Here is a 13,166-nt window from a genome sequence, read left to right on the forward strand (position 1 = left end):
TGCAGAAAAGCTAACACTTTAGAAGTACAAAGGATGTACCCTACCTCCATAACTTTAAATGAGCCTACTTTAAAAGGATTTGCACAGTTATTACCGAAGAACAACAGTGTAAAGCCAAGTTCACTGTGCTGGTCTATTCTTAGCAATGGATCCCCGGCCCTTTTCCATTTGTGATATAGAATACAAGTCTCCCTTTTCTTGTACATCACAATGAGCCTTCCAAAGCCCAGAAGATGAATGGTATCAGTCAGCTCACATAGGTGCCCTCTTTTTTAGTCACACTGTATCATTTAGCATATCAGCTAACAGCTTGGCAGTAGTTCCATAATGGGATGAATAGCAGTTGCAGAAAAAGAGGTCGCATACAAAAGATGTTTAGGCAACGAGAAACCAGTTACCAAATGAATATGCCTGGCTCATCTTGTGGGTGACCATGGGGGGAAGAAGTCACTTAGTGCCTCAATTTACCCATCTGTAAAATTACCTTTTTGAAAAGTGCTTTGAGATCTACAGATGAAAATATTAATTTTAAGTATATCACTGAAAAACACTAATAAACCCTCACAACACTTTTGCAAGGTAGGTATGTGTCTATTAACCTCCTCATTTTATTGAGAGGTTAAGTGACTTCATGAAGGACACAGGAAGAGTTAGTGTCAGAATCAACTGCAGCCTGATGGAGTTCAGATCATAATGCAAAATACACCTGTCCAATGCAGCTTTATAATCTATGCTCTTAACTGGTACAAAGCTTAGTTATCACGGTGACTGGTGCGCTAGAAAAACCTCAGATGGACGCTGTTCTATTCTTGCCGTGCAAGATGCTTGGTGTAATATGGCAGGGCTGCAACATGAGACATAAGTAACCCCATCCTCGCCTCTTTCTTTTCCTCGCTGAGCAGGCCAGCAATAAAATTGGATGAGAATGACCGCTAACCCTTGAATCATCTGTTAAAATGAAGTCAAATGGTAGGCCTGATTCTCAGATGGTGTGGAATGTCACGGTTCCATTCAAATTGGTGGAGGTACGCTGACTCACACTGTCCCAGCATCTTCCCTACAATCTGTAAGAATTTCGGGAATCGGATCTGGACTCATTTACAATTTTAAGAACAGTCACTGGCTGGCAAATGAGATGAAACAATTACATGCATATCTGGAAATGAAATGTTACAGCTACACCATGTCGTAGTGTGCCGTGACCGTCTTGCAGGTGGGTCGTAGGCTCAGGACTTCTGCACACTTACCCCCGCAATGGGAACCCATCCTGGCTCTGCAGCCCTGTGCCCTCCCCCCATGTTACAGCTGCTTATGTATGTTGTTATGCTTCAGTAGACTAATATGAATGATTTCATATTTAAGGTATTTAGAGATGAGCAAATACATTTTGTCATCATGGGTGGCTGGCTGGTGGTCCACGGAAAGGTTTGCCTTGAGCATGGGCTAAGAGGTTTGAGAACCAGAGTCAGACAGAAAAACCTCCTATAGAGGGTGATCGTATACATCTGGTATCACGTGTACAGTACAGTTCTGTGCATAATAGTGAATCAGTATCTGCATATGAATTCCCAGTGCAATGCTGGGCAAAAGGGTTAGTATGATCCTTGGATGAGTCAACAGGAAACTTGTAAGTAAGAATAGGCAGGTTATTTTATCTTCGTATTTAGCACTGGTGCACCCACTGCTAGAATACCATGTACACTTCTGGTGCTCACAATTAAAAAATGATGTTGATAAACTGGAGGGGATGCAGAGAAGAACCACAAGAATGATTCACAGATTAGACAGTGTGCCTTAAAATGAAAGACTAAATGAACTCACTCTATTTAGCTTAGCAATGGGAGAGTTAAGGGCTGGCTTGATCTCCAGGTATATCCATCTCCACAGTGAACAAATATTTGATAATGGGGGCTCTTCAGAGAAAAGTAGATCACAATCCACTGTCTAAAAGATGGTGCTAGACAAATTCACACCGGAAATAAGACATCTCTTTTTTAAATAGTGAGAGTAATTAACCACTGGAACTACTGCCTAAAGGTTGTGAAGGTGTCTCCAGCACAGACAATTTTAAAATCAAGATGGGGCATTTTTCTGAAGGATTTGCTCTAGGATTTATTTTGGGGAAGATATATGCCCGCATTATACAGGAGGTCAGACAAGATCACCACAATGGTCTTTTTGGCCTTGGAATCTATGAGCAGTCAGACTATCTACTTCAAGGAGACTAGCAAATTCCACATGGATTAGGATCAAGATCATGTCATGCCAAAGGGCTCTTCCTCCTAGATAACTGCTCCCATGTTAAGTCCTCTTAGGCAACTGGGGATTCAAAGTTCTGCTTTTTTGAATGACATGGCATTTTCCCTAAATTTTGAACTGAAATCTCAGAACAGGCAAAGACCAGGGAAAGAAAAATGGTTCCCTAACACGATTGGACACTGCTTTGGTTCTTGCTACACAGAGGCCGTGTCTACACTAGCCAAAAAAATGCAAATGGCCATTTCGAAGTTTACTAATGAAGTGCTGAAATACATATTCAGCACCTCATTAGCATGCAGGCGGCCGCGGCACTTCGAAACTGAACGGCTTTCCGCCACGTGGCTCGTCCAGATGGGGCGCCTTTTTGAAAGGACCCCGCCTACTTTGAAGTCCCCTTATTCCTATTAGCAGATGGGATAAGGGGACTTCAAAGTAGGTGGGGTCCTTTTGAAAAAGAGTCCTGTCTGGACGAGCCGCGCGGCAGCGAGCCGCGTCAATTTCGAAGTGCCACGGCCGCCTGCATGCTAATGAGGAGCTGAATGTGTATTTCAGCGCTTCATTAGTAAACTTTGAAATGGCCATTTGCATGGCCATTTCGAAGTTTTTGGCTAGTGTAGACGTAGCCACACTAGAACAAATCAAGCCCTGATCTTATAAACACAACTGTACAAGCAGTATCCTATGCATAGGCAAAGTGCTCTTGAGGTCAATAGGGCTCTGTGAAGGAATGAGTATCCAGTTTTGTGGATCCTATTATAAAAATCAGACCCACTAGTGGATTTAAGCCACATATTTATATGATGCCTACATCTGAACTACCATTTTTGGGAGGGCCGTACAGTTTTCAAAAAGCAAACCATCCCCTGATAGTTATGGTCTGTTATGTGAATGTTTCATAAACCCTGGACTACTGACCACAGTGGCCACAGGTGAGGATTACCTGAATGCCAAAAAACAAAACAAACCTGATGAACACATCTCTGGGAAAAAAAATAGCAGGTCCCATACACATCTATTCACATTTAAATACTACGGCCTCAATTCAGGCAAGAAGGTAAGTATGTGCTTAAACCCATTCCTGTGTAAGGCAGCAATCAAGCACTTGTGTAATCAAACAGCAGTGCTTTTCTGAAATGAGGTCCAACGCTATTTTTCTTATAATGTGGAAGGGTAGGTTAGTTGGAAAAGATCCTACTTCCTTTGATGGTCTGTAGAATTTCATTTTTAAATAAACCATATAACAGACGTAGAAGAAAATCAGTCACGAACACCAAGATTACAAATTGAACAGTCAACCACACACCTCATGTGGAACCGGAAGTACACACTTAGGCAAAAGCAGAGAACAAAGGGGGCAGGGGAGAAAAGCAGATATACTTTGTTAAAAAGTAAACGGTTTATGAAATAAAGGAAAAGCAGCATTTTTCTTCTGCATAGTAAAGTATCAAAGTTGTATTAAGTTCAGTTGTGAACTTCTGAAAGAACAATCTTAACATTTTGTTTAGGGTTACAAACAACTTCCATTTTCAATGTGTTTGTACCTATGAAATTCTACCACATAGCAAAAATTAATAAAAAAAACTTTTTGATAATACTCTTCATTTAAAAACAGCCCCAAATCACACATCAAGAATGTAATGCCGTGGGGGGTGGTGGGAAGGTTTGCTCCAGAGCTGCTGGTTCCGTGGAGGAGGACAAGTATGGCGGGGTATGGAGTGGTAAAGGGTAAACAGTGACTAGCACTTGAACTAAAAACGGAAAGCATACCTGCTAATTCACTACTATCTGGAAAAAATAAAGGAACGTGGTGGAGTCTCCTAATGACGATGGGGCGGGCGGGGGGGGAGGGGCAGGCTAGACCCACTGAATTTTGTTCTCTGTAGAAAACCATCAGACTGATGTCTTGCTTTTTTTCCTTGCTATAGGAAATATTGTGAACAAAGAAAAAGCATGTTATTTAGTTCCCTTTGGGGAAACAAAGCAACATTTCAAACCCTCCTCTCACTGTGAGCAGGAAGAGGTGCCCCTTCTTTTACAACAGGCTGGCTAAACCAGTCCGAGCGCACACTTTCAGAAGGCTTTTTCACAACACCTTTTACCTGCTACTGCTGCTGTGTCAGCCACTCAGACTGCTTTTATCTTTCCTGTAAAGCGATGAAGCTGAGTGACCAAACAAATGTAAGGTTGACTGGTGATCTGATTTTAAAAATTAAAAACTCAAGTGAGCTATTTAGCTCCCCCATTCCTCTTCTGCACAGTGAGTCACGGCAGTGAAGTGAGCCCACAAAAATGACTCACTGCAGAGCTGAAATGCCACAAGGCTAACTCAGTGGGAGACAAAAGAATACCATCTATGCATAAAAGAGCTGCCTGGAGAAAAGGCTAATTGTTTCTTGTTCTTAAAACAGAAAAATATTAAAATTAAAGCTTTGTAAGTGGGGAGAGAGAGTCCTGACTTTTCAGGATCCTGGAGTGATATTTATTCAAGAAGCACAGAGCCAGCATGCCAGCCCTGTGCAGGCAGCTGCAAATGGGCACAAAATGTTATTCTAATTACAAATGGCCAAGGTATTACCTCATCGCCAATTAGTCAGTACCCTACTGGGAAAGCACGAGTTTAATTTAGGACTTTTACTTCCCAGTGGTAAGAGGATGCCACCTCGAGCTGGACTTCATGTATCCTGATGGTTGGCTCCCACTTTTGCTACATCTACAGTAGAAGGTTCTGTCACGAAACCTTGGAGAGCGTCCACATTAAAAATACGTTCTGTTAACATACTGCCAAACACAACTCAGCACTTTTGTCAACAGCCTTCTACCTCTCCCCCATGGAGCAGAATGCCTTTCTTGACAGAATCTGTCAACAAAAAAAGCTGTGTAGACACTCCAGGGGGCCCTCTGTCAACAAACAGGGTTTCCGGGTCACTGGACAGCCTTGTCTACTGTGCTTCCAGTTGGCCGTTCTGTCGAGAGAGGAGCCAAGCAATCCGGCCACTTTGTCAACAGAGTGGATCAACAGAGCAATCCGCTTGTGTGTGTGGCTGCAATCTGTCGACAGAAGTTTTGTTGGAAGATATCTTCCGACGATAACTTCTGTCAACCGATCGCTGAAGTGGGCATGTAACCTTTGGTTTCTCAGGGTATTTAGTCTAGCAAAAATTAGCTATATTACCAATGGAAAGATGAACATAAGAATGGCCATTACCGGGTCAGACCAAAGGTCCATCTGGCCCAGCATCCCATCTGCCAACAGTAGCCAGGGCCAGGTGACCCAGAGGGGGTGGACTGAAGACAATGACCAAGTGACTTGTCTCCTGCCATCCATCTCCAGTCCCTGACGAACAGAAAACAGGGACACCATTCCTACCACTTAGCTAATTGCCTTTTATGGACTTGACCTCATTGAATTTATCTAGCTCTTCTTTAACTTTTTTAAACAAAGTACTCCTATAGTTATTGATCTGCAAGTCTTTTAACTGTATTGATTCAGTCACCTGGCATTCATTTCCGCCTTGCTTTGGGTTTTCTATTTCTGAATAACTCAAACACTTTTAGTCTTCCAATTCTTAAATTGACTACCTACTGAACTGAAAAAGAAGCAAAAGCAGGGCATGTGAGAGATACTCTACTGCTTCTGATGAACCAATGTCCCATCCAACTGCCAGCAACCTATCAACATTTTGCCATTCTATCAGAGGCTGAACCTCATTTTTGCTGTGATGCAGCTGGCATGACATTTTTATGTTAATCGTTTTCGAATATGCAAGAGCATGATCCAATCACCTTTAGAAACTTGGACCCAAATGGTTATCATGCAGAGAAAAAAATAGTATTATACAGGATTGGCAACTGAGCCGCTAGGAGGTAACACCACAAATTTGGGGCTGACCGGACGAAAGTTGGCCACCCACCTCAAAACTTAACTCTCCTTTCTTTATAAGGAGACCAAAGCATCCCATACTTATTTCAGAGAGACAGAGCTATACTACACTTGGTACCATCTATGAGAATTACACATTGCTTTAGAAGGCAACTGTACTGCTATCCTTCCTCCTTTTCTGTTCCCTCTGCCCAAGGGTAAATTTCATCTACAGGTGCACAATTCTGTGTGTCCCAAGAGAAATGTTTTCCCAGTGGACGAGGCACCTAAATGTCATTCTTCAAATATATATATTTGAGGCTTTGAGGGCATCGTTTTGTATGCTTGCTCCTGAAAAAGTTGAAAATTGTTGACCACGTTGAGGGGTGATGTTTTGTATGCTGGGAGTTATTTTCTTAGTTTGCTGTGTTGTTGTAGCCGTGCTGATTCCAGGGCATTAGACCCATAGGATGGGTGAGGGAATATTCTTTACTGGATGAACTTATGTTGGTGATGCAGATAAGCGTTTAAACTACATACAGCTCTTCTTCATGTCCCGAAGAAGCCAAACTTGGAAGCTTGTCTCTTTCACCAACACACATTTATCCAGCAAAAGACTCTCTCACCCACCTTGTGTCTCTTATTTTCCTTGGTCAAGCTATTTTATGGAGCTAGATTAAATGAACGTATTTCTACTTTGTGTTTGTTATCAACACCAGTTGAAAGTAGGCTTTTCACCTCTCCATTGGTCACACCAGAAGTATAAAGTTCTACCTTATCCCTGCTTATTAACCCACACACTGTACACAAAGCCAAGCCCATTCCAATGTATCTGTACTCAGATTTGCGTCCTGGCCACTAACCAGATGACTGCATCATTCTCTGCCTTCCTGACTCTACTTAGGCTGCAACTACACTATGAGATAAATTCAAAATATAGTAAAATTGAATACTTAATGTCGATATCATTAGTTGGAATAAACTGTCCACAAAGCTTCTTGAAATTCAACCCACCTTTGTCCGTGTTGAATCTCTGGGTCCCAATTGCCCTGTGCAAATTTGACAGCATGAGCACTGCATTGTGGGTACCTGTCATTCCACAGTGCCTTAGCCCTAGTCGCTTGTGGGTGTTTCATGTTGGAGTCCCAGAATTCCAATCACTATCCCATAATTCATTGCATCAGTAACCATGTGAAAAAAGAACTGGAGAACACACCATTTCCTTCTGCAGCATTCCAACACAAGCATGGATCCACCAATGCTTCAAAATCATAGCACAGATTGTTTCGGCAACTACAGCAGCTGTCGCGCAATTTGTCCTTCAATTCCAAAGCTTGATGACTCTTGTCGAGCCTAGTGGTGCTGCTGCGGAGGATGGTGTTTTGAAACAGCAATTGTGCCAACTGCAGACGAAGAACGCAGAGCTGGTGACTGCCATGAATGCACTGATGACCATAGAGAGGCATTTTTGGACTTGAGAGACCAGCACACACTTGTGGGATCACATCATTTTGCAGTCCTGGGATGACCAGCAGTGGATGCAGACCTTCTGCATGCGCACGTCCACGTTTATGAAACTTTGTGATGCATTGGCACCCGCCCTGAAGCGCAGCAACACCAAAATGAGGCAGGCTTTAACAGTACAGAAGCAAGTGGCAGTTGCATTGTGGAAGTTTGCAACCCCTGACAGTTACCAGTCAGTGGCAAATCAGTTTGAGCTGGGCAGATCTACAGTGGGGTCCGTGGTGATGGGGGTGGCTCAGGCAATCTGTTGGCATCGCCTCAGGAAGACTGTGACCCTGGGAGATGTACAGGACATACTGGATGACTTTGCTGCCCAGGGATTCCCTAACTGTGGTCGGGCAATAGATGGCACACACATCCCCATCATGGCCCCAGCACACCTGGCATCAGAGTATATTAATTAGAAGGGGTACTTCTCCATGCTGATGCAAGGTCATTTTACCAACATCAATGCTGGCTGGTCAGGGAGGATTCATGACGTGCATATTTCGAGTTCAGGACTGTACCGAATGCTCCTAGATGGAACTTTTTTTCCCTAACCAGAAAAATCAAGATTGGTGACATGGAGATGCCCATTGTTATATTGCAGTGACCCTGCTTACCCTCTGCTTCCCTGCCTGATGAAACCCCACACAGGAGCCCTGGACCCCATCGGGGTAAACTTTAATTACAGATTGAGCAAGTGTAGAATGATTGTGGAATGTGCCTTTGGACATATAAAAGCGAGGTTCAGATGTTTATTGACCCATTTGGTCGTTTCTGAAGCTAACATCCCCACTGTTATTACAGCGTGCGCTATTTTGCGCACCATATGTGAATCAAGGTGGGAGAGTTTCCAGTCTACACGGCATTCTGAAGCAGAGGCAATAAGGCAGGGCTTACTAGCAGCCGTTTATGCTGCCATCCACCAGTAGCCACACTCAGGCTGCAGCTATAAGGGACACTTTAAAAAAACAGCTTTGCAAATGATCTGTAATGCACAATACCTCTATGTATCTCTGCCATAATGCCAGTAAATCAACTGTGGCGTAATGGAGGAATACTCTTTTTTTGGTGTAACAAGCGAGTTTCGCTGCCCCTTCCCCTCCTCGCCAGGTTCCTTCAGATGCGTGTCTGCTGTGGACAAGGAGTTTCACTGCCCAGCTGTGCCTTCAGCGGCAAATCAGCGTCCCCACACCCACCCCTTTTGATTTGTGTTCTCTCCCACTCCTGCAGGACAAGAAATCACACTGAGCTCAAAGGAATGATTTTATTTTGGGGTTAGGAGATGTTTAAGTGGCCAGGAAAAGAAGGCCTCTCAAGGCTGCTTGAATAGCGTTTTGCAATGGCCCTTGGGGCTGGAGTGGCAGGGTTGCCTTGCCCTCCCTCTCTGTATGTGGGGACACCGACCACGGTGTTCACCCTCTTCTCAGGGGACTCCCGCCAGCAGGTATCAACCGATGCCCTGCTGGTTTGGGAGCCTGTCTGCAACTCAAGCAGTGAGCGTAAGATCTCCATCTGCTAAGTAACAGACATTACGAGCTTTGCAACCTCAGTCTGCTTTGCTGCAACCTCGGTCATTTTGGACAACTGCTGCTGCTGCGGGTCAAGCATTCTCTCATTGAATTTTATTTGACTCTGATGCCACTCAGCTGTGCTGTGACATCACTGATCAGTGTCCTTTGTCAAGTTCTTACACCCTGCATCAGTGCCTTGCATGCGCTGCATGAGCATATCTTGTTTTGCTTTCCTGCGTCTCCTGTTTTTTCCTCCAACACCAGGCACCGGCTCTGCAAAATGAAGGTCAAAATTAAGATACAATTGACATAATGTGATTTGAGGTGCAATGAATGGGTTTTTCTGTGTTTTATCACTGAAAGTATACTTTGGAAGGACACATGGATTATTAAGGATGGGACGGTAAGCGTGCATTTCACAATACCTCACCTGTCATCACTTCTCCAGCACATTGCTTTGTGGACATGGTAAGTTATAAGCAATTGTCCTATTCTGATGGGAAGGGTAGGGTCTGCAAAGCAGGGGCAGCCGCCAGGTGTCATGGCTACGTGTCCTGTGGCAGTGACAAATTGATGGCTGCATGTGGGGCTCTGATGCACAATAAAAATAACGTAAACAAAAAAATATCCAAAGAAAGGCTGGATGTAAAGAAACATGGGAGGGGAAAGCACAGCAGAGGAACACCCTGTGTGGCGCAGGGGTCTCCTGAGAAATGAACACAAATGATGCCTGGTAAGGGACATGGGAGGGCAAACGCCCAGCAGCATGGCATGGAGGTAGCATGAAAAATGAAAAGAAATGCTGGTTGGAAAGGGATGTGCAGGGTGGGGAACAGAGCACCCACTGGCTGCTGCAGGCCAATGTAAAGGGGCAGAAAGCATGTTTTAAAAAAATATGCAAATTCCCGTACTTCCATAGGTTGCCAAAGATGACATGACCCTCCTAAACATAACAGATATGGAGAAAGAACAGCTATTCCTGCTGTGACACCAAAAGCCTGGAAAATTTGCTAAAATGCTGTGTGGTGCCATGACACCAGATTGCTATTTGGTTGCCTGGGGTGGCAAAGTGTGCTACCATGGAAGCTGCAACAAGTCAGACCTGCCCAAGAACCTCATGAAAAAAGACAAGAGTGCCTGGATGAGGCCTTCAAGCAGATCTCCGAAAAGGAGACATACTCCATCCGAAGAAACATTAACGCACTGTTCTGAGGGGCACAGAAGCACAGCTAGCAAACCTGTACCTATATACAACCCTATAGCTACACCCACCCGCAACTTGCTTCTAGCATGCAGAATAAAGACTCACCTGAACTGCTTGCTCCAGAGGGCTTGGGGACCAGAATGGAGGAGTCAGTTATGTAACAGACCGGTTCCAGGCTCATTGCCCTCTTCCTCCAGGCCATGCTGCTCCTCCATGCTCAACCCAGAATCCATATCAGGGCCTCCACAAGTATTGTAATTCAGCTGGGACTCCATGGTGGGGTCATTCCCCATAAGCATGTGGTGCTGTTGATAGGGTTGGCTGGTTGGCTTCCTGGACTTTTTGATAGGCCGGCCAGAGTTCTTTCACCTTCACCCGGCACTGCATAGAGTCTCAGGAGTAACCTTGGGTTGCCATCTCATGCGCCATTTGATCATAGACAGTCACATTTCTCTTGGCCACCCGAAGTCTCTTTAACACTGATTGGTCTCCCCAGATGGCAACGAGATCCAGAATCTCCTGGTGGGTCCAAGCTGGGACTTGCTTGAGAGCCTGAGAAGTGCTAGTCAGATCACTATCCTGAGCGCTCATGATTGCGGGACAGGGGTACCTATAACTGCTACCTATGGCTACTGATGCGGTGCAACACGATGGGCAAAGGGATTTTTTCCATAATGGACGCCCTTTTTATTTGCAGGGCTGGGCTGCTCAATTCCAGTTCAAATTTTCATTCAAATTCAATCCAAACTTCACGGGCTTACTTTGACCTTCTTCCTGCACACATGACAGCAGCGCACAACGAAGTGGCCATATTTGGAGGCTTACCACATAGCTTTGTGGGATACATACAGGACACTTCTGGAGGCTAACAAATTCAAATTAAGGACATGGTGCTTCCACACTAGCCTTGAATCAAGATTTTAAATTTGAGTGAGACTCTATGCCTGTCCCACAATATCAATATTCTGTAATCAGCATTATGGCTCAATAAATCGAGTTAACAGTGTTATGTGTGAAGACAGACACGTTTTAATATAGAGCTAAAACCTTGAAATTTGAATTTATCTCATAGTGTAGATGCAGCCTTATTTGGCTAGAGGAGCTTTTAAATCTTTCACCCACTTCCTGGTTCCTTTCTCATGCACCTTCCTCCAGACTAGACCATTGCATTTCAAAGCTCCAGAAATCTCCATCATTATACAGTGGAGATTATTGTGACAGAGTATTTAATTTAGTATTGCAAAAGTCCTGGCAGGTAAGAAATTATAAATACCCCTTTTACACAGATGAAAACATTGCAAAACAAAGAAATAGTGATGCTAATCCCGAAAACACTTATATATAAACTCTTAAGCATTTTTATTGTCCTGGGACTCCTTGTACATGAAAGTGTTTGCAGGATCCATGGCTAAGTGACCTGATTAGGGTCACAAAAGAGATCTCACTTCCAATCCTGTGTCTTCAACACAAGATCCCCTTTGTCCCAGGATGAAGGCTAAGGAGACCAAAGCCAGGTCCATACAAGAAATTTTTGCGGGTATAACAATGTTAGCTATGGGTGTTATAAAAATGTCATAAAAACTCAGCAAACACCCTAGTATAGATCCAGATTCACTGGAAAAAATGTTTTTGATAGCACATCTGCTTTTCTTTCATGAAATTTTGTAAGCCATGTTGGTTAAAAAACTTTTTTGCCAAGAGAAGCCATTCTGCACAAGCAAACCTTTTCTAGCGTAGACTAGACTGAATAAAACAGACCTTAAAAAAAAAAAAGCATGTGGAATAAAATTACAAGGGCTTTCAAAAGAACTGCTTTTCTCCCACCTTCTCCTGTGAGAGAACTCTGTTGTACTTTAGAAGTACTTTTAAAAAAGGTTTTATTTTCAGAGCAAAATTCACAGTCATTTTATAATAAATGTATTTTAAAAGCTTCCCTCTTGTGATGATGCATTAACTTCTTGGTTGACTAAAAAGATGGAGCCATTGAGAACCTTGTGGTGTGTGTGTTCATTTACTCATGAATCACTGCTGCTCAAAACACGAATTTCTGAATACACTGAAAAATACGTTTATAATTTGACAGAAGCCTGGAATCTATAACTTCCAAAGTGAGAAATAAGGCAAAAACATAAATGAGTGTCTAAGAAATTAAAGGTACAGAAGGAGAACTGTTTGCATAGACATTTAAGGAGCAAGAGTGAAGAGATACTTCATGTAATACAGCATCTTGAAACTTTGCATGCAACAAGCACTTGCTGAGCTCCTCTAATTTGCGCTTTCAATGATGCCCCAATTACACACTGAATTATTTAGAGTCACCAGATCCTTTTCATTATTTACCTGCTCTGTCTCAACAAAATTAGACACATGTCCATCATCATTGACCCCTCGTATGTGAAACCTGGCACCAGCTCGTTCACAGCTGATCCGAGAAATGAGGCAGACTTTGGCCTTCTTGTGAGAGGCATAGACAGTACGGATGTCTACTGTGCCACAGATCACTTTTAGCAGCCAGTCAGAGCAGTTCACCTGGTTGTTTCTAAAAGGCACATGAAGCAACTGGTTCCTGCAAAATTGAACAGAGCACATATTCATTTACTCAGAATAAGAGAGAAACAAATCATACTCCACATTGTTCTCTAATTAAAGCTTATACAATAGGAATTAATTCCTTTTCATTGTCTCTCACTTTATCAGAAATTAACAATTCATAGATGGCAACCCTGGCGAATACCATAAATTCACAGAAATCAGGAGACTGTAGCAGTATGATAGCCACCTCACTTCTGCCTGTGTGTCCAGGAATCTTTGCTCTGGCCTATAC

The 13,166-nt window shown here is 43.4% G+C and overlaps 1 protein-coding gene across 1 annotated transcript in view; it reads right to left on the bottom strand.

Moving 5' to 3' along the window:
* SYNJ2 (synaptojanin 2) overlaps positions 1-13,166 on the bottom strand; it is a 96,279-nt gene that overhangs the window by 48,111 nt on the left and 35,002 nt on the right. The window contains exon 4 of the mRNA XM_074990307.1: positions 12,683-12,908. Coding sequence (XP_074846408.1) covers positions 12,683-12,908 — 226 coding nt within the window. The remainder of the gene's footprint in view (positions 1-12,682; positions 12,909-13,166) is intronic.

Source organism: Carettochelys insculpta, chromosome 3, assembly GCF_033958435.1.
Source record: "Carettochelys insculpta isolate YL-2023 chromosome 3, ASM3395843v1, whole genome shotgun sequence".
Taxonomy (NCBI): Eukaryota; Metazoa; Chordata; order Testudines; family Carettochelyidae; genus Carettochelys; species Carettochelys insculpta.